At 42.8% G+C, this 27,336-nt stretch overlaps 3 protein-coding genes across 3 annotated transcripts in view; 1 reads left to right on the plus strand and 2 right to left on the minus strand.

Moving 5' to 3' along the window:
- Positions 1-5,238, plus strand: part of clcn6 (chloride channel 6) — a 50,281-nt gene extending 45,043 nt beyond the window's left edge. The window contains exons 22-23 of the mRNA XM_041206841.1: positions 679-804; positions 2,534-5,238. Of these exons, the coding sequence (XP_041062775.1) occupies positions 679-804; positions 2,534-2,614 (207 nt within the window). The 3' untranslated portion in view covers positions 2,615-5,238. The remainder of the gene's footprint in view (positions 1-678; positions 805-2,533) is intronic.
- Positions 5,239-8,654: 3,416 nt separating this feature from the next.
- On the minus strand, positions 8,655-12,002 carry nppal (natriuretic peptide A-like). The gene is made up of 3 exons (XM_041206641.1): positions 11,793-12,002; positions 10,901-11,235; positions 8,655-9,043 (listed from the first exon to the last, which is right to left on the minus strand). Exons 1-2 carry the CDS (start codon positions 11,880-11,882, stop codon positions 10,915-10,917), a joined length of 411 nt encoding a protein of 136 aa, XP_041062575.1. The 5' UTR covers positions 11,883-12,002; the 3' UTR covers positions 8,655-9,043; positions 10,901-10,914.
- Positions 12,003-17,617: 5,615 nt separating this feature from the next.
- Positions 17,618-20,908, minus strand: LOC121288205 (C-type natriuretic peptide prohormone-like). Its single transcript, XM_041206640.1, has 3 exons — positions 20,680-20,908; positions 19,065-19,399; positions 17,618-18,367 (listed from the first exon to the last, which is right to left on the minus strand). Exons 1-2 carry the CDS (start codon positions 20,767-20,769, stop codon positions 19,079-19,081), a joined length of 411 nt encoding a protein of 136 aa, XP_041062574.1. The 5' UTR covers positions 20,770-20,908; the 3' UTR covers positions 17,618-18,367; positions 19,065-19,078.
- Between the last annotated feature and the right edge of the window lie 6,428 nt (positions 20,909-27,336).

Here is a 27,336-nt window from a genome sequence, read left to right on the forward strand (position 1 = left end):
CCCAGGAATAGGGTTTAACCTAAAGTTGTCTTCAGTTCTATGCTGTATCTTCTCAAACTAAGCATGTTAGTTCCCACATAGCCCTGAGTTTTGAATAAAATCCTTTGTGGCATGGGGAGTTGAGATCCCCTCGCTGTGCTACAAGTGGAACTGAAATGCGGTCACTATTGTAATGTAGGAAACATGGCAGCCAATTTGCACTCAAGATCGAACAAATAGCAATGACCAGATAATCTCTTTTAAATTACGTTAATTGGGGGATAAATATTGCCATTGGGAAGAACTCCCCTTCTCTTTGAATAGTGCCATTGGATCTTTATGTCCACCTGAGAAAGCAGACGTTTCATCCAAAAGACCTCTATTAGCACAATAGTCACTTAGTACTGCACTGGGAGTGTTAGCCTAGAATATGTGCTCAGATTTCTGGAGAGGGTCTTGAACTCTCAATCTTCTGACTCAAAGGCAAGAGTGTCAACCACTGAGATACTGCAGACATTAATGTTTGTTTAAAGGTAAGCACTTGTTTGCTTTAGTTTTGGAGCCTGGGAAGCAGGTTTGTGTTGTGCTCTACCAATTTACAGAAGAGGATAACTATGGTTTTCTTGGCAAGTTGCTGTCTCCTGATTAAAGTCTGGCATGTCACCATGTGTTGAAACGGTTGTCTTTTCTCTGCTGCAGGATATCACTCCATACATGAACCCCTGCCCTTACACAGTCTCACCAAACACACATGTTTCTCAGGTCTTTAACCTGTTCCGCACCATGGGACTGAGGCACCTGCCAGTGGTCAACGCCGTGGGAGAGGTGAGTGGGATTCGTTTGGAGGAGGGGGTGGGGGTCAGCTTCGGTGGGTTGGGCAGTGGGTCAAGGCAACAAGATCAGTACAGAGGGGTGGTGGGCAATAGGGGTCAGCTAATGGGTGTCAGGCAGGGTATTAGTGTACGCAGTCAAAGAGTTCAGTACATGTCCCTTCTGTTACTGACCTGTGCTCATTCCCCAATTTGGTGTTTGCCTAAAAATGTTTTCCACTGTTTCTAAAATCCCAGAATAGCAGCTGCTGCTATTCTGCTTGCTTAGAAATATTAGTAAAAATAGAAGGATGCAATGAGAACATATGAGATCCCAGAGATTGAAGAGTAACCTGTGTTTCTGATGTAAAAACAGAATTACCTGGAAAAACTCAGCAGGTCTGGCAGCATCGGCGGAGAAGAAAAGAGTTGACGTTTCGAGTCCTCATGACCCTTCAACAGAACAGTTCTGTCGAAGGGTCATGAGGACTCGAAACGTCAACTCTTCTCCGCCGATGCTGCCAGACCTGCTGAGTTTTTCCAGGTAATTCTGTTTTTGTTTTGGATTTCCAGCATCCACAGTTTTTTTGTTTTTATCTGTGTTTCTGATGTGTCTGCTTTGCACACTTGTTAACAAATATTTTGAGTTTGGATTGAGAGTTGGAACCTGATTAATGCTGAGCATGTTACCACAGTTGAAAGAAACTTATTTATTCCAGCTAGTCAGGCAGATATGTTTAATGGTTGCCTTGCACTATTAATGAAACCCTGGGGGCTCTGTCTCAGGGATCCTGTTTTCTGGGTTTTTTTTAATGTGGACCTGTTTGTACCAACACTCGTGAATTTCTTTGGTGGCTCAGGGAGAATTTGAAATGGGAAAACTGCAAGCTTTTAATTACCAGTTCAGCTCAACCTGATGTTGCAGCAGGATTCTGGAGTAAGATCAGAGCCAGATATTAAATAGTCTATGGATCACAATAGCTGCAGATGCTGGAATCCCATCTGTGAAATGGAAGTGACTGGACAGCAATCGATCAGTTTCATATGGGCTTCACCTGCTTACCTTCAGGGATTGAGGTAGAATTTCATCAGGTTCTCCTCTTGGAAGTTGATGGTAGTGATCAATAATCTCTCATTGGTAAACATTTTATTTTCTTCTTTTATGGGATGTGGGCATCACTGGCAAGGCCAGCATTTATTGCCTTTGAACTGAGTGGCTTATGAGGCCACTTTGGAGGGCAGTTTAGAGTCAACCACATTGCTGTGAGTCTGGAGTCACATTTGGTCCACACCAGGTAAGGATGGCAGATTTCCTTCCCAAAGGGCATTAGTGAACCAGATGGATTTTTACAACAATCAATAATGGTTTCATGGTCGCCATTACCAGGACTTGATTTACTAATTGAATTTAAATTCCACCAACTGCCATGATGGGATTTGAGCCTGTGTCCCCAGAGCCTGGGCTTCTGGATTACTAGTCCATTGACATTACCACTATGCCACCATCTTCCCCCAGTGAGTTCAGCACATGTTCCTTCTGTTTCTGACCTGCCTATTGGCAAAGCACTATCATACCTAATGAAAATCACTTCAGAGTGTGGAATGGATGTGATTTAGTGACAGGTTTGACAAAATAAAAATATGGAGGACGAGAAGAGGAAGGGCATTTTCAGGGACTGAAAGTGAATGTGGACTCTGATGAAATCCTATCACCTGAATCTATTTTTATTTTACTTTTGCATTAGATTGTTGGAATCATCACACGGCACAACTTAAGCCACGATTTTCTATTGATGAAACTGAGGCAGCACAACATGACGATGTGATCCTCTTCTTCACAGTGCAACATTCCAGAATCTTTTACTCTACACTGCAACGGCTTTGATTTTCAGGGGCCATCTGATAAGGCAGGACATTCCTTGGTGCCAGTGCCCTCCTCATTCACTTGCTAAACAGGCATCAAATTAACAAGCGACAGCCACTGAAGGACCTCAGCCCCCGACATTAGTCTATGATTCACAGCATTACACGCACCTGTTTAAAGTAGATGGTGCTGATTTTGTTAATTGTAGAATTAACTGCAGTGTTTGTATATCTGTGTTCATGTGAGACAGGGAAGCAGTGAAAGGGAAGGGTTTCTTTTATATTAGCTAAGCTTCTGAAGTTGGGCCTCCAGCAATGAGGATTTTGCAGTACATGAAGCCAGTTGAACATTTTATTCAGTTTTGCAGTTGGCTGACTTTGCACAGCGTTCACAGTCAATCAGATCAGTATCAAAATGGTCTTGAAAAGGCACAAAACATAAAAACACTTAACGAGGCAAAATCAGAGGTGTTCACTAACCAAATCAGAAATAGATAACAGACTAATACTAACTATTCTTTTGTTTCTATGGCATTTTGTTCAAACACTAAAACTGCAGACAGAATCACTGGATATTGCAATTCTGCAGATAAATTTGTTCATGGGCACAAATCTGAGGTTTGCTTTGAACAATACAGACATAAAATATTGGGAATATATTGTCCTCAACTGAAATGGTCAAAGTTAAGAACTTCACCTCAAACAATGACCTATCTGTTGAAGGACCTGCTGTGTATTTCCAGCATTCCCAGTTTGTTCCATTTCAGAATGGCACACACTCCTGGTGGGAGGAGTTTCTGTTGCCGTTAGTAACCACTACAGTTCAATCCAGCTTTGTAGTGATATCCTTGCTGTGATCTCCATGGTAACGTGGTTTGGGTTACAATTTGGGATGTACAGCTCCCCCAATCACTGCGAATAATGTATTGCATGACACTAACACAATAAAAAATATCACTGACCTGTGATCACATTTAAGAAAATAATCAGTGGCAGGTATGAAAGAAATTGAATTAGGTTCAGTATAATGATGTACCAAATTAATCCTTTGATTTCTTGGTAGCTGTAATTTTAGCAGAGTTATCAGTACAACAACCCAGGCTGAGGAGGAGGGATTAAGGTGATTGAAGACATGTATCTGTTGACAAAAGCTGCTGGAATCAGTGAGAAAAGGAGGCTGCTAGTTGAGGATTCTTGTGAAATAATTTAGAAACTGACAAGATGCCGTTCCCTGGTCTTTTCCACACTCTCAGCCATAGCGTTGTGGGACTCACCTGCTCACCTGGGCTTCTGAATTATAAGGCAAATGAAATTTGCATATCCAGTGAGGGCAGGATGAATCTGTCATCCTGTTTTCTGTAACTTTATAGTTCAGATACTTGAAGAAAAACAATTCATTGTTTTAAAATTAATTTTAAAGAAGCAAATTGTATGTGAAAGGTTACACTACACAAAGGGAACCCAGATTAGCAACTCGTAAGTGAAAGGGAAAGGCTCCAGTATGGAGCCTTCATTCATAGGGCTTTGCTGAATTCCTTTTTTTCATAATTCTGTATTTTATACAATTGAATGTTTACCTTTGAGTTTGTGTGCTTGGAACTTACCTTAAAGCGTATTTAAAAGAACAGTGATTTATTAGAAATCTTATTTTTGTTTTTCAGCATTTCATGCACCTGATTGGTCTAAGGAGACGGTAATGGCCAATGTGTAGTTTCCAAGTTTTGATCATTTTTACAATATTATATATTACAGAGCAACCCTTGTTGACCTGAACCCTGGCAATTTAACATATTGTACACACCAGCAGTATTTGTTCTTTATGTTTCAGAAATGCTCCTGGTGTGTGATGAGCTAAAGCCCCATACTCTGTAAGAGGTAAAAGCAAAATTTTCCCCAGTTTTGGCACAGTAGCTCTAAATGTTCTCAGATATTTATTGTAAAGTGCTTTTTTCAGTCCTGTTTTTACTTGTGGGATATTGCAGAACACTTGCCTGTTGCCTGTTGTGTGAATCTTGGCACAATTTCTAAGGCAAGGGGCAAGTTTAGTTTGAATTCGATTTTGAGACATTTGAGGCAGAGTTGGCCTGGACTCGGTACCATGGGGCCCCAGGACCGTGTACCAAGAACACTAGAATTCCAGGTTCCCGTTAATTCAGATATTTGGGGCCATTGATACAAATCACCCCTCTGATTAGGATTTATTCATCACAGGCAACAGTGCTAAAAGCAGCTCTTTCCTAACCTCCAGGCCTACAACTTTCAAGGAGGGGAAAACACAAGGAGTTCACCAGGTGTACAAACCTGACCTGGACTGCAGTCTTTGGTCCATGTTGCAATTGTCTGTAAAACTTGGAATATTTAGTATGGTGGATGATACCATAGTTGCTGTGATTTGAGTATTATCACATTGTCATATTTGCACTTATTATTTGTTATGAGCTAATTATTTTACATTGAGAAGCTTCTGAAGCCAAATATAATTCTCATTTTATTTTTTTATTCCATGTTTTTAAAATTTCTGTTTCTGTAATTTTTTTTAAAGATTAGGTTACATTATAATAAACATTCCCATTTGTGATCCTGCAAATGTTGATCCAGCACTCTTGTTCATATTTTTTCATGGGATGTAGGTGTTGCTGGCTATGCCAGCATTTGTTGCCCAAGCATATTTCCTCAGCATTATTTTAGGGATTGTGTGGCAGTTAAATTGATGATTTTAGAGTTGGTTTGTCTCTGTAGGCTGGTACCTCCTTCAACTTCTTGCACCCTCCAGATTAATAGCTGGGCTTAGAAGGTTACATTGAAGGCAGATTGCATAAACTAAGTTTATATTTCCCTCAAGTTCAGGTGACCTAATCAAGATGTTTTCAGCCAATGAAGTACTTTTGAAGTGTAGCTACTGTTGTAATGGTAGGAAATGCAGCAGCCAGTTTGTGCACAACAAACACCCACAAACAGCAATGTGATAATTTACTTTGTGATGTTGATTAAGGGATAATTATTGGCCTTGACACAATAACTCCCTTGCTCCTCTTCAAAATAGTGCTGTGGGATCTTTTACATCCATCCTAGCAGGCAGATGGAGCCTTAGTTTAACATCTCAGCCAAAAGACAGCACTTCTGATATTGCAACACTCCAGTGTCAGCCTAAATTTTTGTGTCCCAGCCCTCCAGTAGGCCTTGAACCCAGAAACCTGTTAATCAGAGACAAGAGTGTTATCAACTGAGTCAGGCCTCATATTGTTACCGGAGTTGTAAAAGTTTGTATCCCAACTCATTTAAGACAAAGGGCAACATTCAATTAGCTTTTTGATTACTGTTTGTACCTGACTAGTTTTCAATGATTTGTGAACTTGGCCTCTCATTTTTTTTGATCCTTTGCACTTCTTACCCACTATTTAGAGAATATTCAAATTTACCATTTCTGGATCTGAAATGAATGACCTCATGTTTTCCCACATTGAAATCTATTTGCCATAGTCTTGCTTAATCAATTTGTAACCTTTAACTTTCTTCTCCCACCGGCAGTACTTCCTGTTCCTGATTTTTGTTGTAATCTGCAAATGCGGATATACAACTCTGTTCCTTAATCCAAGCTAATAACAAACATGGTGAAAAGCTGAAGCCTCAGAATAGATCCATGGGGAGCACCCCTTACGTTCCGGCAATCAGAATACCTACCCTATATCTCCATTCCTTGTCTCCTATCTCCCAACCAATATACAGTCTCATATCACAACGTTCAATCTTTCCTGACGGCTGTAACACCTGCGCCTCATCCAATTGGAGCTGAGCGAATGCCAATGATTGGTGCGTCACGTGGCGCAGATAAGTGGCGCGAACCGGAAGTGGGTGATAGTATGCGGAGAGCGCGAGGCTGTTTAACGAATCTGGCGCGTGAAGGCGGCCTGACACTGAGCTGCGGGAAGATGTGGACCTGATAGACACGGGCAGCCGTTCGGGAGTGAGGGAAGACTGTGTTGCCTCCACGGCCGAGCTTCTTCGTTATTTATTGCGATACGGTCCGGGTGTCGAGGGACCGGGAGTGAGGAGATTGGGGGGTGCGGGATGATGTCCCAGGGGGTGGGGGTGAGGGGGAGGTGAGGGACAGTGTCCCAGGGGATGGGGGATGGTGCTCCAGGGGATCGGGGTAGGGGGCGATGGAGGATGGTGCTCCAGGGGATCGGGGGAGGGGGCGATGGAGGATGGTGCTCCAGGGGATCGGGGGAGGGGGCGATGGAGGATGGTGCTCCAGGGGATCAGGGGAGTGGGGGGGGGGGGGGAATGGAGGATGGTGTCCCGGGGGATGGGGGTCCCAGGGGGATTGGGGGGGTGGCGGGGAGATGGTGGATGGTGTCTCATGGGATTGGGAGGGATGGAGGTTGGTGTCCCAGGGGATGGGGGGGATGGTGGATGGTGTCCCAGGGAATTGGGGGGGATGGGGTCCCAGGGGATTGGGAGGGGGTGCTGAGGGATGGTGCTCTGGGGGAGGGGGGCGATGGAGGATGGTGCTCCGGGGGATGGGGGGGGGTGATGGAGGATGGTGTCCCAGGGGATTGGAGGGGGAATGGGGGTCCTTGGGGGGGGGGGGGTGCGGGGAGATGGTGGATGGTGTCTCATGGGATTGGGGGGGATGGAGGATGGTGTCCCAGGGGATGGTGGATGGTGTCCCAGGGAATTGGGGGGGATGGTGTCCCAGGGTATTGTAGGGGATGGTGTCCCGGGGGATTGGGAGGGGGTGCTGAGGGATGGTGTCCCAGGGGATGGGGGATGGTGCTCCGGGGGATCGGGGGAAGGGGGGGGCGATGGAGGATGGTGTCCCAGGGGATTGGAGGGGGATGGGGGTCCCAGGGGGATTGGGGAGGGGGTGTGGGATGGAGGATGGTGTCCCAGGGGATTGGAGGGGAATGGGGGTCTTTGGGGGGGGGGGGGGGGGGGGGGGGTGGGGGGAGAGATGGTGGATGGTGTCCCATGGGATTGGGGGGGATGGAGGATGGTGTTCCGGGGGATGGTGTCCTGGGGATTGGGGGGATGGTGGATGGTGTCCCAGGGAATTGGGGGGGATGGTGTCCCGGGGGATTGGGAGGGGGTGCTGCGGGATGGTGTCCCAGGGCATTGGGGCATGGTCCCGAGGAGGGGTGTGGGATAGGGGTGGTCCCGGGGAGGGGTATGCGGCTGTGGGTGTCCCAGAGACGGGTGTAGTGGAGGCGGGGTCCCGGGGAGGGGGTGGCCCCAGGGAGGGGTATGGGTGAGAGGGGTTCCCGGGGAGGGGTGATGGGGCATCCTGGGAACGGGAATGGATGAAGGGGCGGGCTGGGGACTGTGGTCCAGTACCTAATGGGATTTCTGTTTGAGTCAGTGAGGAACCCAACTCCCAAGTAATGCTTTGCTGCTGTGGAAATGATTTAAGGTTTGCTGCAAATGATGACACATTATTTCCATTTATGAGTGTGATGGGAGGTTAAGCAGCAGAGCTTTAACCTCACAGCCCACTCATTGCTCGGGTGTGTTCACATTGCATGGAGTTTGAGTTCCCAATGGGGAGACAGCGAATCTCCGTGTTAACTTGTTCCCCAAGCCCATCACTGGGTCCCCAGGACCTGCTTCCCTGGGTGAACACCACACACTTACTGGCATGGTGAATCACAGTAATAACCACCTCAGTTTTCTGCAGTGAAGTTAATAAGTGCCAAATTGCGTTGTGAAATTTCATTTTCTATGCTTTTGAGGTGAGATTAAGGTATTGGATCATTCATTTTTAGAAAATAATGGGCCAAAATATTTGGGTTCAGTTGGAATGTAACAATGACTGGCACGGCTTTTAAGTTGTGAAGAAGGAACTAGAGGATTCCCCGTGTCTCAGCCTGTGGTCCAAGTGCTGAACTTTAAAATGGACAAAATGAGTGCTGGTCCCCCAGGAGTTAATTGAAGAAACTGAAACTGGAAAGTGAACTCGGTTCAAACACCTGAAACCATAGTTCTGAAATGATTCTCGGACATTTATTTACTTTAAATTTTATTCTGCAGTGGGTTCCATACACAGTGTCTACATGTACTGAAGGTAAAATACCAACTCCACTGATGGCTTTGTTTAATCTGCACCAGAGCTCACAGCAAGTGACTGACTGTCAGTGTCACAGCAACAAAAAACAAATACAATACAAATAAATAGTTTCATAATTAATATAAATAGAATTAAATATTGTTTAAATAGCAGCTGGCACTGTATGTACATTAAAGATTTAATCCAAGAGTTGAGCTTGTAAACAGTCTACAGGTGGGACACTACTTGTCATCAGTCAGAGTTTGTGGAGCAAAAATCAGAGGAGTGAATTAAATGTGGGAAGGTTGATGAAAAGGCAGTGCCGGCAGTGTTGCTCCCGGAGTCAGACCTTAGGAAAAAGAGAGAAGACAATGAGCTGAGCAACACCCACCCATAGTGCAAGACCCAACTTTTGAACTAAGCCTCAAGATCTAACCCTTGGTTGAAAAGTTTGAGATTAAAAGTGATCAATTGAGTTGAGGCCCTTCACTGTAAAGCGAGGCCGTGGCCTTCCCTTCTTATTAGTCTATCTCTAAAAGACTACATACACAGTAAATCTCAGCTGAAAAGGGTCCTTGTTAACCATATATGGACAACGTCTTAGAAACATTTCTTCCATGACTGAGCAAAGAGGCCCATTAAAAAAGAATCTTTACAATAAATATTTAATTGGGCTGGCAGTGCATGGTAAACTGAGCATAGACGTGAGCTCAGAACTGGTGTTAGAGTGAAAGGGTTTGGGATGGCAGTGTGGAGAGAGCGTGTGGGGAAAGGAAGCTGGTATTAGGGTTAGGCACAGGGCTGGGAGTTAATGATGTAGTTATGGATAATTTGGCTTCTGTTTCCTCAAGGATAGCAAATTAAGGGATGATATAATTGTGGCCCTTAAAATGATTGAAGGAGTTGGTAGGGCATATAGAGAAGAATTATTTCCTCTGGCAAGGGAGTGCAGAATGATGGGGCATAATCTTAGACTTACAGCTAGGCTGTTTATGGCTGAGAAACTAGGAACTGTGGAAGAGCTGAGAGATTTAGGGGTCAAAATACAGAAATCATTAAAAGGTAGTGGACAGAAACAAAAAAATCGTTAAAACGGCTATTGGAATATTGGCGTTTATCTTACTGGGACTGGAGTACAAAGTGGAAGTAATGCTAAAACTTTTTGGAACTCTGGTTAGACCTCATCTGGAGTACTGTTTTGGTTCTGCGTACTGCACCTCCAGAAAGATATATTGTCTTTTGAGGGAGTGCAGTGCAGATTCACCAGAATGATATCTGACCTAAAAGGTTTAAATTCGGAAGACAGGATGCTTAGACTAAGCACTCATTCCCTCGAATATGGAAGATTAAGGGGTGATCTGGTGAGGTGCTTAAAACGGTTAAAGGATTTGATAGGGTAGAGAGAAACACTATTCTTTGGCGGGAGCGTCCAGAACAAGACGGCATAGCCTTAAAATTAGAACTAAGATGGTGTAAATCTGTAACTTTCTTAAAAAGCGTCAGAAGCTGGGGGTGTCAATTGAAATTTTCAAAACTAAAATCAACAGGTTTTCCTAGGCAATGAAATGAAGGGGTATGGAACCTAAGCGGGTAAATGAAGTCGCAATACAGGGTTGAGGAGAGGAAGGCGAAGAATGGATAGTAGGGTTGAGGACAGGAGAAAGAGCTGGTTGGATGTGTCCAAGGTGCTGAAATTGAAAACTTGAGGTAGAATTGCTTGTTTGGTCTTTCTTGATCCTTGGAAAGTCTGAGAAATAAATACCATAGAGATCATGCACTGAAAACAATCGGTTTTAAACCTTTTTATAAGAGTCGAAGAAACCAGCACTCACCGGGGCATAATTAGTCAGGAGCTAAATTGGAAACTGAAGAATCATTAAGGGTGCTTTGAATGTGCAGGCATTAGCTTCGCTATAGAATTGCACAATCCTTACCAAACACACCGTCACTGACCTTTTAGCCGCAGCTATTTGGTAGTGAAAAGGGCATGTGTCGGCAGGACAGTTCAGATCCCAGCCTATGGGTTATCTACTTCCCAGCGCAGTGGGTTATTTTAGAAACAATCCCTGTCCATAGTAATCTTATTCCAGGTCGGTTTAGTGGTTTTAAACCATTCCGTCGCTGTGTGTGGCGGAATGTGCCTTTCTCACCCACTGCACTGTTTATGTGAACCATTCCACCTGTAAAACACATCTGCCGCTCTTACCTTTAAACAAGCCGCTAACAGCCCAGGCCGCTCATGGCACCGATTCGGTCCAGTTTCACGCCGAAGCAGCCCCGTGATGGCCCCTTTTTGCTCCTGCCTTTAAACCGCAGAGGATTGTTGCTAAGGTCTTTCAGGAGACGGGCCAGGACTGCTTCCTGACGGAAAGGTCGGCCACCAATCTCTCGGGATTCGCGCTCCCAGGGAAGCTCCAAATCGGACTGGTCAGCGTTGAGTTCGGGAATGGAATCGACTGGCGACATTTCTTGTGCCTCATTGTTCAGCTCGTCCGAGGGGAAGTGGTGCCCATATTCATCTTCCAAAAGCCTGGATAAGATCTGAAAGTGAGAGAATTGGTAGGATTTAGACACCAGATCTAATTGTTTGTGGGCATAGCTCAGAAAAGTGCTGGAACTTACATCAAACATAATCCATATGTACGGCGATCTGATTGGAACTTACAGCTATGAAACTCTCTGAAACATCAACCAAGTCTATGCAGAAAGGAAGCAAACATGCCGTTTAGTGGTTAGTTAGTGACAGCTAAAAACCTACTCCTTCGCTGTCTATGGTTGGTTAGCTCGACCCCAAACAGGGGGTAGTTCTCCGGTGTTTCAATTCAATGGACGGGGGATTTCTGATAATCCCCTTGCTAGTTGTCAAATAAATAGTTGAAGCGTAGCGTTACCTAATTATCAACAGCAGACAATGGAGGATGAACTATACGACTCGCCTCGACCGTGTCCATTCCTAGCGGATCAGCAATAGCCGGAGTGGTCTGAGACCACTGAAGCCATTGGTGTGATTTGCCGGCCAGCGCTGACTATTTCAGCTGTAGCCTGGACACCACAAACACGGATCGTCCTTCCAGTAACCTGGCGTTTGGATCTCTTACCTGCAGGCTGTCATCTGATCTTGGTCTAGCTTGGGCATGGACCAGAAGTACAAGCAAGAGTCCGCAGTAGAAACTCATTTGTCCGCTCATCTTCTCTCCTTGAGTTTCTGATTTGGGTTGGATTGTTCACGGCGAATTAGTTTCTTCACTTGCTCCCTCTTTCCCTGCTGCTTCTGTGCTCAGACTCTGGGTCTTTTATTTCCATGCTGGCTGACGTCATCCCACCGTGAACAAATATTCCAAATATTAATTTATTAATCTCATTCCGTCACTTCCCTGCGATAAAGATAATAGAAAATACGGGAAATGTCACTAGGTGATATGTGTTTGTGGATGGAGTAGTTTAACTTATATGGTAAAGTCAGTTACAGACATGATGCCACTGTGGCAGCAAGTTGTGCCGTTTTAAACAGTTGCGCATCAATTCAGTCAGCATACCCTAGGTCTTTGGGTTGCAGTGCCGAAGGGGAATCAAAATGAATGTAACATCGAGTTGTCCAATTTTGTCTTGACCCAACAGTTGTCGTTTCAGAAAGGATTTTTAAGAGTAAATTACAATTTAACATTAAAATAAACTACTCAGTGTAGAATTAACGGGGAAAAACTGAGAACGGAGGTGCGTAAAGAGTGCGAAGATTTTCCCCTTTTGCTTTAGTAATATATTCATAAAACAAACAACACTTCCAGTCACTCACTGTTCCATTAGCTTTTCATTATGTTGTAATATAGTATAAGAAGCTTCCAAGACTCAACTGATTTCAGGTGATGTCTATGTTCCGATAATAGGCAATGCACTTTCTGCGCGATATATCAAAACAACACGTAGTATACCCAATAAACACCTTCCACTGCCTGATGAAGTAATGTGAATGGCACGGATAGAAGCGACAGAGATTCAATCTGTGAGAAGTATTTTCTCCTTCAGGCGGATACAAAGAAAGTAATATTTTACCATCTACCAGGAATGCTTGTTCAGAAAGAATCAAATCCCAACACTGGCCTGTGACATTCTTCAGTACGGGGACTTACATGGGTCATTGATACTTTAAGCATTTTTAGCGTGAGCTTTATATATGTATATATTTACAAATGCCACCAATACATTACAACAGCGACTGCAAAAATACTCCTTTAGTGGCTGTGAAGCGCTTTTGTGCATCCTGAGGTCATGAAAGGCAAGGTCTTTCACTCTTTAATACATTGCATGTACAAATATTAAACCTGTTAACTGTTCGTGGCGCACTTGCTTATTGGCTAACGGAAGAATCACTTAAACTCGGTGCCCATTAATGAAATGGTAACCTGTTGGAACCTGCGAGGAGACAAAAAATTGGGTAACATGCCAGATTTTATTCAGTTTGCACAGACAATGTATTTTGAGAGGTTAATAAAGTGGCATGACTTTGAGATGTGACAGTGAACATCCTTACAAAAACTGTAACCTTTTAAAGAAATGACACAGCAAGCCACAGCCCATGGCTGCATGGAATGCTTTAGGAGTTGTGTCATAACATAGCAGATTGCACTCTGCAATGCAGAAAGTTCTAGGGATCTGTCAGCTATCTGACAGGAGATAATTGGATGGTCGGACCAGACAACGCTTGTCTCCATTATCTCAAGATATTGTTAACCACTATCAGATACGGCGGTCAAATAAACTTCGAGTTATTTAGAATTGTACTTGTTTGCTCCATAGATTTTACTTATTTAACATTAGTGAAATGGAACGATGCAATAGACAGTTATGCCGAGCTTTTTAATAATGGCTAATGTTTGTGCACTTTAAGTGAATGTATGGAAAAACATGACATTCTCGCACTATTTCACTGGAAGGTTGGAGGCGCGTTACCCTGCACTAATAGGAGAAAGCAATTTATGATTCATTAATACAGAAGCAAAATGCTGCGGATGCTGGAAATCTGAAATAAAAACAGAAAATCAGAACTGGTAAAGGTTATCGATCTGAAACGTTAACCCTGTTTCTCTCTTCACAGATGCTGCCACACCTGCTGAGTACTCCCAGCATTTTTTGTTCTTATGATTCTTAAGATTCTTCCTGGTAATTTAGTTTCGCAACGCACAATATTCCTACTCTAATACACATTTGTCAGCCTCTTTTCTCACTGATTTAAATAATTATCAGCTAACATACTTGTCAATGTTTTTAATAGTTTTCCAGAATGAAAGACTTTGTAATGCTGCTGCATCTCGGACCCGTTAGTTTCAGGCTGGGCGTCCAAAGGGTGAAAGCTTTGTTGGACAATGGGTTTTTATCAGACAACATGTAGGGCATCCGGGACAAAACTCATGACCACGTTTGCTTCCATTTGTATGAAAACAGGATGGGGAATGTGGCCTTTCTGTAGCTTGTACTTTTTAAAACCATGTACAGAACATTCCCCTCTTCCCTCACTTGGCCCAGAAACACGTTAGCTGAAGGGTGGAGTGGAAGAATAGTAGGGTGAAGGTTGAAACTGCAAATCGGGTGCGAATGGCTGCCACCTGACGTTTCGGATCTCACACAAGTTCCAGCTCTTGTCTTATGGATGAAAAATTTATTTGGCGGCGTCCTAGGGGGAATCCATAAGACCGACTGGAAATGTTTTAATGGTTTACAGTTGAATAACTGAACGTTACTATTTTACTGTTCAGCATTTTCGCTGCTTGGTTTCCTTGAGCGCCCCACATGGTGTAAGCACTGAAATCTATGGGCAATTTTCCGAAGAGTTTCTCCCGATCATTCGCCCAGGGAAAGATTAGTGGAAACCCCGGGAAAATGTGTAGATACAGTTTTTATGTTTGTGCCCCCGGAGTTCCCTTGGGCCTTCCGCCGAAGTTATGGTGGTTGATCGGAAGAACTCACGGATATTACTCCCTGGGTCTGCAATACATTCCTTGCGAAAAATTCATAACTGACTTTAGTAATAAATGAACCACCTCCCTCCCCCTCCCGGCAACTTTTGTTTCCAATCAAGTTCCTTTAGATTTGAAGCTGTCGGGCCTATCTAGTTATTGAACTCTGGGATATAGCTTTCTTTTGTGTTGGACATGTCAGTGCGTACACTTGTAGACGACCTTGTCTTTTGGATCATTTTTGTGAGTCATTCAGTTGCGGTCCTTCGACATAGACCGGAATCCGTCAACCTGCATTGTATTAGGTTTGGTCAGTAAATAAACCCTCTAAAGGAAGGGAATTTTAATGTTGAGCGACGGTGTAAAATGGACGCTATTGGAATGAGTCTCCCATTGTACACCTCGCTCCATTCCCCTTTCAGATGAAGGCAAAATCGGGCGGCAAATTTGATGTTGCCCGTTTGATAACATGGCCCAAATTTAAAATTACCCGCCTTAAAACGAGTGCGTCCCTTATTTAAAACTAATTAAAGTGGTTTAAAGCAGTTGCATTCTTCTGATTATGGGTTCTCGGATCTGGATTGAAGGTATTACCAACTGGACGCGGGTAATATGCATCAGCCTCTTATGCGCCTTTAAAAACTGCCTTAGTGCCATCAGTGTCATGCGCTATCCTTGTTATGGTCCTGAAACGTTAACTCATGTATTTTTCTCCACATATGCTGCCAGACCTGCTGAGTATTTCGAGCATGTTCTCTTTTTATTTCAGATTTCCAGCAAACGCTGTATTTTGCTTGTTGAGGTCTTGGCTTCCACCTCGACCAAGCATTTGATGGGATCTGTCCGCCCTGGCACACTTAGTGGGGAACAATTGAAAAAAGAGCTAATGCTTGAGGGCAGGACGTTCGCAGCTGAACTCGCCAACCTCCCTGCCCTAAGTCGAGACTGTCCCACTCTGCCCTCAGCCCAGTTTCTATTTTAGATTATATATAGATTCTTCATATAATTATTAAAGGAATTGAATTAATCTATTTGGGCGAGAAAAATGCCAAACTTTCTGAATCATCTATTTCATTTTACTTCGTGTAACAATCGTTGAACTAGCCGTAATGCTCTGTTCCCTCTTAAAACCTGTGTCAATAAACGTCCTTTGTCCAACCCTGTAAGTATTTGCTTAGCTTGGGGGTCTAACGCGCACTGTGACCCATCACCATGCTTATGAGTATCCTAACTAGATTACTGAGAAACCCACACTCTCTCCTTTCTACTCCCACACTACTCATATAGCATTATCTTGCAGGATTAACTGAGTGCAGATTCCAGTGACAAGTCTCCCTCCTATTACGAGTGATGAACAGGATCAGCTGATCACTCCACGTCTCTCGGCAGGATTCGGCCTTGCCTAGGAAACGGATCAGATAACCAATTCGGTCATGACTTAGTTCCAATATTCCAACAACGAACATGCAATCTTGATACAAACTGGATCCCGATACCAGAGACTCTTCGTGTAGTTCCTGGCGAGCACGCAGCTTGAATGTGGTGTTACCATCTTCTTGACCACAAGCATGTACATTTGCCACGTGGAATCCAACAATGGCTTAACCAGTGGGAAGTATAGGAGCCTCAGTACAATCCACTGCTGCTCTGCAACCTAATTATAGTAGATACCCGGCCTTGGATGCGTGTGTATGGCCTAATAACCAGCCTTCCTGCGCCTGTTGTGCCAAGCTACACAGTTCTATGACATCAGCATGGTGGAAGGACCCCTTAATATTCCAGATGTGTCAGCCAAATGTTATGCGCCAGGTTTGCCCACCAACATTGGCTTAATCCAGGTTTTACTGTGAGAGGCTTTGGTAACGAACCAAATTTGTACTCCCTGTCATGGATTATTTTTGCATTAAAAGGCAGAGTTACTGACTTGGCGAGAAAGTGGGTATTTTGATTGACATAAAAGCCTTTCCATTAAAGTTCTGCATCATTGGTGTCCAACTTTACATATGCCTTGGTGTGTAATATGATGGCCCTTAACGACTCTCCGCTGGGCTCAGTTGGTAGCGCTCTAGCTTCTGAATCATAAGATCCGGGTCCCACTACAAAGTCCCACTTGACTACAAAACTCCAGGCTGACCCTCCAGTGCAGTACTCCCTTAGTACTTTTACATTCTGCATGCAGTGGCACGCCAATCACCCCTAATTTAGGTTTAGGCTGATAGTTAGCACCCCCCCCCCCCCCCAAAAGGTACTCCAATTGTAATTTCAGAAGAGCGCCATAGATCTGACTTTTCAAATACATGGTGTTGTAGGCGTTATTTCATCGCTTTTTCAAAGGCCTGTCAGGAACAGATGAAGCTGAAGTAAGGTATAGAGGCTTCATGGTGTTTGAGGATCTGACTAGACACAAAAAGCTAGATTAATGTTATAAGCCCTTGTACGTTCTTGGAGTTTTAACAGTGTGGAACATTTCTTTCCAACTGGTGGGTCCAAGATCATTGATTGCAACAGTGAATATGCTCCTGAATATGATTCTATATCTTTATTGGTCTCAATTTTTGGTTCATAAAATCTTTGTATTCGTTTTCTTTCTCGGCATATGAAACAAATGGACTACCTAGTGCCTGCGAAAAATCGGTTACCAGCTTTAAGTAACATTTCTAATATTGCAAGAAAGTAAGCATGGGTCTGGAAGTGACAGAGAATAACTGGGCGAATGCCTTGGGGATGTGCTGCGTATCTCCAGTTTTTGCTAATGTCCCATGTAAACACGGTTCCCAAACAAATTTCGCGATTTGGCGCCCACAACAGAAGAGCATTGTGCCCTAATGTTGCCGGAAGAGGCTGTTTGAGTTCTCCGGTAACTCCGTCTATGGGCCTGAAACATTCAACTTCTCTTCTCCACAGTTACCGTAGACAAAAAAAAAAAATCGCTGGTAGTGGAGGCAATGTTGGATTAAAGAACCATTCATATCTAATGCTGCATTTTCGTTTTATTTGACTGTAATAACGAGGAATGTTAAAGCAATAAAAAAACACACATCAATTACTCTGGAATGAGTACATTATCACTTTTAACATGAACATTGGTGCTAACGATGGGTTGTCTAATTCTGTGACTTATATTGCTTTGTGCTTCTATTACACACACTCAGCAATGGGTAACGTGGAGGCGAACCATTGCTCTTTAACTACCCTTACCCGGCGACAAAGCTTTTCATTTTCTTAAACAGTCTGCTAATTAAAGCATTATTAAGGGAAAATATAAGATTTTGCTTATTTTACAACTCTGAAGACGTCCTGAAACAAAATTCACCAGCGGTAGAAGAGTATGAAATAAAATAATATATTCTTAATAGAGTATCCGTATTAATTTTATAACAAAGAACCCATTTTAAATTCCACATCAGTTGCACCAGATTGGCATTACAGTAATAACTTGAACATGGAACATAGACGTAAGTTTACAAGTAAATACATTTCTCTTAAATTAATATAAATAGCCCCCCATTCAAGAATTATGAAATTCAATAACATTCACACGATCCCATTAAGCACGGTTACAATTAAATGAAGCTTGTAAACATTCTACAGTGAGTCACTAGAATTTAACACTTGGACTTTGTGGAAACACAAGTCGAAAGGGCTTTAGTTGAAGCAAACTTTGAAACGTGGATAGGGCCATTGGCGGGTTGACCTTGATGTCCTGCACTTTCAGTGATGCCCTGGTAAGAAAAAACGAAAGTGAGTTTGATCTGTGTAAAGGCAGACTTTCAGAGATATCCAAGGGATCGTTTGAACATTCAATCTTGAATAGCGATTTTAGTAACACGGGAAGGATTTGATTCTTATACACAATATATAAATCTTCCTCGAAACGCCCTTTTAAATCAATATGTTTACATTGTATTGTTGATATTCCATAATCGGATCATGCAATTACTGGACAGTAAAAAATAATCTTTTAAATTAATTTGGTTAAAGATCCTTTGGTTTAATCATTTTTATCTGACAAATAAGAACATGTCTTTTGACAATAGTAGAATTCACTCAACAAACGTCTGCAATTTAATAAATATTTCTGTTGAATTACTAGTGTATCTGTTGGGAGATTCTCCAAGATTTTCTGACTTCTTTGATTTGTAGATTAATGAAAATCTGGAAACAAACTCAATCACTGGAATCCAAACAGCTACTGTCGTCCTATGTTATTCCTGCCCTGGCTCCATACTGTCCAATAGTTGGCGCAGAACTATCCAGCTAGTCTTATTGCTAAGCCTATCATGAGGTCGACCCAAATAGCATTTTGTAGCTGCTATTTTCATTCTCAACTAAAGTGAAAACAGTTGGAGAAGATGGGATTCCAAAATGCCACAGTGGTAGGCAATGATCGGTGTTACTGTTTAGTTGGAAATCTCTTACCTTAAGTTAAATGGTCAGCATCCCAGGTCGCTCATTGCACCAATTCTGTCCAATTTCACTCCAAAGCATCCTCCTGTTGACACCTTCTTGCTTCTAGTCTTAAATCTCAAGGGGCCGTTGGTGATGTCACTGAGGAGTCGTATCAATGAACCATCAGGAAGCCTGTTTCTGCTTTCGAGGTCCTGTAAGTTTTCGTCCCAACTACGTTCCAACTCGGATTGGCCATTTTGCACGTCGGGAGAGATGCCAACTTGAGATGCCTCGTCTGCTCCGTTGTCCAAACCTTCATGGGACAGATAGCGCTCAAGCTCTCCCTCTAATAGTTTTGACAAAGTCTGCAAATAAAGGGGGCGGGGAGAGTTAAACTTACAAATCTTCTTTAAGTAGCGCAAGTATAGTGGAGGAAAATATGACGTTGTTGGGTGGAACATAGAACTACAATGACATGTAACAATGTCAAAAAAGGAACTGGGTTTGTTGAAGCATTTCTTGTCCTACATTCAATGTAGTGTACTCAGTAACTTGTCATTGTTTAATGTGCATCTCTAATGACCTACTGGGGGAATTTGTTAGTCATGACCTTTTGATCGATTCAGAGAAATGTATTCTTCACTCGGAAATGTTGCATTTCGAAATTGTCACAAACCAATTCTGCTTTTCAAATTCGGTTAAGTGGATATTGTTCTTATTTGATGGTCAAACTACATGCTCATTGTGTGGTCGGTCACTGGGCATGTCCCACAGTTAATATATAAGCGCATGGGGTTTCATGGCACGGTGCTCAAAGATGACTTTCGCCTCAAACAGACCTTCAATCCTACTCTAATGAGCGATAAAGACGACCTCTAGCAAAAGGACACGCGGTCTTGGTGCATTCAGTGAATGTATCACCCCCGGTGTGGGAACCTAATTCATGTTTAGAGACTGAAGGTGCAAGTCTTGTTGCAGGGAAGGGAGCCTGGAGTTGGTGAAGTTAGTCATGGGTTCGCACTGAGGCTGAGATAATTCATCCCTTGTAGCCTTTAGTATTCGCTAATATATGACGAGGACTGGACACAGATTGTAGGCAAAATTCTGGAAATGGCATTTTTTTAACTGAAAACTCTAAATCGGTGTCCGTGACCAGTGTTTTGGAAATTGGATGGTTTATGCGTCGGGAGATCCACAGTTCTATTATGAGCAGTTTTCATTCTGTTGTCTCAAAGGACACAACTAAAAACAGGGTAAGCGTGTTCTCGTACACATAGGTTATACGGACAGATTCGTGCCGAATACTGACAACACTGATCAGTAACTGGCAGCCTTCTCACAGTAGGTTGGGCACTACGTTGCTACGTGTTTTGGTCAGCTTTTGAGCCGGTCACCGTCAGTTCGTGTAAATGTAAACTCCTTCAAGTTCTAAGCTGATCGATCACTATGGTGCTGACCAATGAGACACAGTTGAAGATACTCCTGTAGCTAACATTAAAAATACTTCATTGAAATGAGCAGATCTGCTGGTTAGTGGGATTGCCAATGAATAATTGTTGCACCATCCATTTACTTTAGCTCAAGGTTAAACGCCTAGGAAAGCGATGATTATAGCCCATGGTAAAGCAGGAGTGCTTCCTCTTACCTGGAGGCTGTTCTGTGGTCTGGGTCTGGCTTGAGACTGGATAAGGAAGAGTAGCAGGAGTCCCCAGTAGTAAATTGTGTTTGCGGTCATCTTTGTGCAGTCTGCTTTCTCGTAGATCTTTCGCGTTTTCTCTTTCCTTCTTTTCGCCTTTGCTTGATCTTTGGGATCGTCTTCTCTGTCTCAGATTCGGATTCGGAGACTTTTATCCTTCTCAGGCTGACGTCATGTCGACAAGGATATTAATTAAATTAGGCATCTTCCGTCATTGAGATAAGGGACCGAGGCAGGATTGAGAGAAATTCCCTTTTAAGTTTTCTTTATTCAAAAGGTTAACAGTCAGGAGTGGTCCTGTTTTATTCACATTCATAGTAACATAATATTCGAAGATTGCAGGGAAATGCAATGATTTTAAGATGGGCATTTTATGTGGACCTGGGAGAAAACATTGACTAGCTTTTAAACAATTTCAGTCTTGGCTCAGTTGGTAGCACACTTGTCCCTGATTCAGGAAGTTGTTGGTTCATGCCCTATTCCAGAACTTGAGCAGGAAAATCTAGACTGACAGTGCAGTACTGAGTAAGTGCTGCACTGTTGGAGGTGCCTACTTTTGAATGGGACCTTTAACCAAGGGATAGTCAGCTCTCTGAAGGCATTGTAAAAGATCCACATAGCATTATTTCAAAGAAGGCCAGGGGAGATATCCCCATTGTCCTGGACAGTATTCCTCTCTAAATCTACATCACAAAAGCAGATTATCTGGCCTTTATCACATTGCTGTTTGTTGGAACTTGCTGTGTGCAAATTGGCTGCTGTGACTCCTGTAAAGCATTTTGGGATGTACTGAGCAAAATCTTCTAAATCATTTCCTTTGTGCGTGGCCTGTTCATTTGGATGGGCAATGCTTTTAATTTTTTATGCCGCCATGCACATAAGCATATTAAAGGAAACAACTTGTGAGTGGCCTGCACGTACCTTTCAGGTTGTTGTGCAGCCACATCTTACAGGGAACGTTGGTCCTGAGGTCATATAAGGTGCAATAGAAATGCAAGCCTTTTTCAAAAACATGTTGAGCAACAGACCCTATTACAATAAAACAAATCCAGGATTTATTTCTGCATTATCTCTGGATACATAATGACTTTGATACAAGGGCATCCATTGAAATGTTCTGTTGGAATGTGGTATTGTTAGGAATACAAGTAATTATTATTGATATTGAATTGAGTGCACTCACTAATGTAAAAGCAAAATACTGCAGATACTGGAAACCTGAAATAAAAACAGAAAATACTGGAAAAACTCAGCAGGTCTGACAGCATCTGTGGAGGGAAAAACAGTTGATGTTTTGAGTCTTCCTTTAGAGCTGAAGAGAGGAAGCATTGTGATGGATTTTATACTGTGGAAGAGAGGGATGGAGCAGGGATAGGTGGAAGCTCAGGGGAGACCTTGACAAAGATGTCATGGACACAAGACAAATGGAGTGTTAATGGTAGCATTAAAGACTAAAGAAGGTACTAATGGTGGCATAAAGGTCAGATAGCAGAATATATTAATAGCAGAACAAGGGTCAGTGCCCTCTGAAAGCAAAACATAAGAACAAATTACAGGTAAACCTGTGCGGGAAGAGGGCTGGGAAAGAAAACAAAGGATCAAAATGGATGACAGTTCATGATCTGAAGTTGTTGAACTCAATGTTAAGTCTGGAAGGCTGTAAAATGCCTAATTGGAAGATGAGGTGTTGTTCCTCCAGTTACCGTTGTGGTTCAGTGAAACAATGAGCAGGCAAGGACAGAAATGTGGGCATGAGAGCAAAGTGGTGAATTGAAATGGGAAGCGACAGGAAGGTCGGGGTCATGCTTGTGGACTGAGCAAAGGTGTTCTGCAAAGTGGTCACTCAGTCTGCGGTTTAGTGGGTTTCCTCCCCACTGTGGTTGACAGGACCCTCAACCATGTCCCACCCACGTCCGACACTTCTCCCACCCCTTCCCCTCCCTTTCAGAACCATGATAGGGTTCTCCTTGCTCTCACTTTTCACCCCACCAGCCTCTGTGTTCAAAGGATCATCCTCCGCCATTTCCACCAATTCCAACATGATGCCACCACCAAACACATCTTTCCCTCACCTACCCTGTCAGCATTTCATAGGGACCATTCCCCCTGTGACACCCTGGTCCCTCCTCCATCACCACAACACCTCATCCCCTTCCCAGGACACCTTACCATGCAATTACAGAAGGCGTAACACCTGCTGCTTTACCTCCTCCCTCCTCACCATCCAAGGCCCCAAACACTCCTTTCAGGTGAAGCAACGATTCACTTGTACTTCTTTCAATTTAGTTTACTGTATTCGCTGCTCACAATGCGGTTTCCTCTACACTGGGGAGACTAAACGTAGACTGGGTGACTGCTTTCCGGAACACCTTTGCTCAGTCAGCAAGCATGACCCTGTCTTTCCTGTCGCTTGCCATTTCAATTCACCATTTTGCTCTCACGCCCACATTTCTGACCTTGGCCTGCTGCAATGTTCCAGTGAAGCCCAACCCAAAATGGAGGAACAGCACCTCATCTTCCAATTAGGCACTTTACAGCTTTCCGAACTTAACATCGAGCTTAACAACTTCAGATCATGAATTCTACCCTCCATTTTGATCATTTCTTTTTAATTTTTTTCCCAACCCCTTCTCCCACAGGGTCACCTGTAACTTGTGCTTATGTTTTGCTTTCAGAGAGCACTGACCCTTGTCCTGCTATTAACATTTTTTGCTGCCCGACCTTTATATCACTATTAGCACCTTCTTTCGTCTTTAACACTACCATTAACACTTCCTTTGACTTGTTTCCATGACATCTTTGTCAAATCTCTCCTGAGCTCCCAACTATCCCTGACCTATTTTTCTTCACCTGCTCCATCCCCTCTCTTCCACAGTATAACATCCGTCACATTTCTGCCTCTCTTCAGCTCTGAAGAAGAGACATATGGACTTGAAACATTAACTGTTTCTCTCTCCACAGATGTTGCCAGACCTGCTGAGTTTTTCCAGCATTTTTGTTTTTATTACATTCACTGATGAACTGGTTTGCTTAAAATTTTGTGGGTTTGGCCCATTACATTTAAATGGAACCTGATTTGTGAGAGGGGAGTGAGAGAGAGAGAGATAGGATTAGATAGACATTGAGATTAACAAAGAGGGAGAGAAAGGAGAAAGGGCGGAGAGAGAAATGGACAAGGAGGGAAAAAAGGAAAGAGAAAATGAAAGCATAGTAATAGAAAGGAGATAAGATGAAAGATAAAATGGAATCTGGAAATCAGTGATAATATATTTGGTTAAAGTTTTCCAAATTTCTTCAGGGACTGCTTTGTGATATTTGTCAGGAAATGTGAATATAACCTAAGCTCCATTTAAATATTGATGTGTAACTGAGAAATGTGACATTGCTCATTGTTTAAACAGTACTCATTTGAAATGAATCTCAAATAATTTGGATATCTAGAACATACTTTATTTCCCTTTTATTAACTCATTTGTAAATACATAAAAGAGAGGTATAGTGTTAGATAGCTCAGATTATGCACAACAACTAAAAGTTGGAAAGTGACTTTGAACTATTCAGTGGTATTGCACAGCCAGGTCCAGCCCGCTCTGCTGAAATCAGCAAATGGCAAGCAAGAACATAAAGAAGAATCATCCACCAGTATAGACTCAATATATATTTGTGGATTCTATTACTTATTAATTGTACTGGTTTTCATATAATAGCGTATATCTCCTGATAGGTCTGTTCGTAACCTTGGTGTCATATTTGACCCGAGATGAACTTCCAAGCACATATTTGCACTATTAGTAAGACTGCCTACTTCCACCTGCGAAACATCGTCTGACTCTGTCTCTGCCTCAGATCATCTACTGCTGAAACCTTCCATTCCTTTATTACTTCTAGGCTTGACTATTTCAATTCACTCCTTATCGGTCTCCCATTTTCCACCCTCCATAAATGTAAGCTCATCCAAAACTCTGCTACCCATATTCTGACTCACACCAGGTCCCATTCACCCATCACCCTGTGGATTCTATTATTTATCAATTGTACTGGTTTGCATATAATAATAAATATCTTCTCATATTGCTGATATGTCTATTTGTAACCTAGGTGTCATATTTGACCCCGAGATGAACTTCCAACCGCATATATGTACTATTGCTAAGACTGTCTTCTGGTGGTGGCATCAGTGAGCCCTGTGCTCATTGACCTATATTGGCTCCTTGTTGAGCAATTGTCATCCTTGTTTTCAAATCCCTCCTTGGCCTTATGCTCCCTATCTGTCTCTGTAACCTCTTCCAGGTTACAACTATCCAAGATTCTGCACTCCTCCAATTCTGGTTTCTTGCACATCCTCAATTTAGTCAGTCCACTGTTAGCAGCCTTCAGCTGCCAATGCCCTAAAATCTGGAATTTCCTCCTGAAACCTCTCCACTTCTGTATCCTCCCTTTAGATGCTCCTTAAAACCCACCTCTTTGATGAAGCTTTTGGTTATTTGTCCTACTATCTCTTTATGTGGGCTAGTGTCAAATTTTGTTTGGGAATGTTCTTGTGAAGCATTTTGGGATATTTTGTTATGTTAAAAGTGCTATATAAATGCAAATTGTTGGATAGAGGGTGTTTATTTTGGTGTAAGGGTGAAAACAGCCACTAAGTGAGTGGGTGCTGTGCTAGTAAGAAATTCCTATTTAAAAGTCTGATTTTAGCATACAAGTTTGGGGCTAATTGCTGATTACCATGATTTGTACTTGTCTGAAGGTGCTAAAACAGACACCTGCAGGTTTAGCCCTCAAGCACTGATTAGAAGCATTTTCATGAAACAGTATATATAGTTTCATGCACCCACCTCCACTGAAGATGAGGAGTGCGTTGGCTGACTTACAATAGTATGTTTCAGGATGGCGCAGGGACCAAGGGAGAGGGTGCACAGATTATTCCTTATGACACTGGAGGTCCTGGTAGAAGAGATCCAGGGGAGGAGGAATGTTCTACACCCGCAGGGAGCAAGAAGTCCACCTTGCTCCCTGTCCCTCTATCAACTTTTTGCTGCTCTCTTCGCCCCAAGTACTCCTCTCATTCATACTCTAGATCTAGGAAGGATCCCAAGCAAGATTCCCATGAACAAACACTCCCTTTCTCCTTCTGACTCCTATTAGGTGTCCAATAAAGTAGAATAGAACAGTACTCACTGACCAGGAAATTCAGCTCCATGATGCTGTTGGTGCCCTGGTGATTTATCCACCTTCAAGATGTCAGTCCCTCCAGTACTTCCTCTCTCATTATGCTTATTGTTTCTAATATTTCACACTCCTCCTCATTAACTAGGATGTATGCATCATCCCTTTCCTTAGTGAAGACAGAGTCAAGGTACTCATTGAGAACCCTGCCCACATCTTCAGCATCAACCCGTAAATTGCCACACACATCTCTGGTAGGCCCTACCCTTTCCTTCGTTATTTTCTTGCTCTGTACTGGTAAAACATCTTTGGGTTTCCTTTGATTTTACCTGTCAATATTTTTTCATTTCCTCTTTCTGCTTTCCTAATTTCCTTTTTTACTTCACCCATGTACTTTCTATACTAGACTTTCTACAGTATTAAAGTTTTTTGTGACCACCATAAGCTTCCTTTTTCTGCTTTATCTTACCCTGTATGGCTTCTGGATAACCAGGGGCCTCCAGATTTGGCACTACCACCCCTTTTCTTTGTGGGAATATGTCTACACTGTGCACATACAATCTTGCTTTTGAATGCCTCCCACCAATTTGACACTATTTTCCCCTTCTAATATCCATTTCCTGTCCATTTGCGACAGTTCACCTCCCAGCTTTGTAACACTTGTCTTTGTCTATAGCAGTGCTAAATCTAACTAATCTAATTATGGTCACTATCTCCAAAATGGTCCCCTACTTGCCCAGCTTCATTTCCTAAGACTAAATCTAGAATTGCACCCCTTCTCGCTGGACTTGTTATGTGCTAGCTAAAAATGTTCTCTTTAATGCAGTTCAAAAGTTTGTGCTCTCTGTGCACTTCACACTTTTTGTATCCCAATTGATATTAGAGTAGCTGAAGTCTCCAACTATTATTGCCCTATTGTTTTTGCACTCAGAAATTTGCCTACATATATGCTGTTCTAAATCCCTTCCTCTATTTGGGGGGTCTATAGTACACTCCTTGTAGAGTGGCTGCCCCCTTTTCATTTCTGAGCTCAACACATATGGCCTTATTTGATGCTTCATTTAATATATCAGCCCTTCTCATAGCTGTAATCGTTTCTTTAGCCAATACTGCTACACCCCAACCTTTTTTATCCCCAATCTCTATACTGCCTAAAAACCCTATATTCAGGGTTGTTGAGCTGCCATTTTTGCACCTCTTTAAACCAAGTTTCCGTTATCACGTTGATATCATGCTTCCATGTGTATATTTGTGCCCTCAGCTCATTGGCTTTATTTGCCATACTCCTTGCATTTACATATATACCTTTTAACACTGCCAAATCCCTGTGCTATACAATTTTTAATCTGTGTCTTTCAGAGTCATTCATTAATTTTAAATCTCATGGTCCCTGCTCTGAATTTGCTCTCAGGTTCCCATCCCCCTTTCAATCAAGTTTAA

Source organism: Carcharodon carcharias, chromosome 15 (assembly GCF_017639515.1).
Source record: "Carcharodon carcharias isolate sCarCar2 chromosome 15, sCarCar2.pri, whole genome shotgun sequence".
NCBI lineage: Eukaryota > Metazoa > Chordata > Chondrichthyes > Lamniformes > Lamnidae > Carcharodon > Carcharodon carcharias.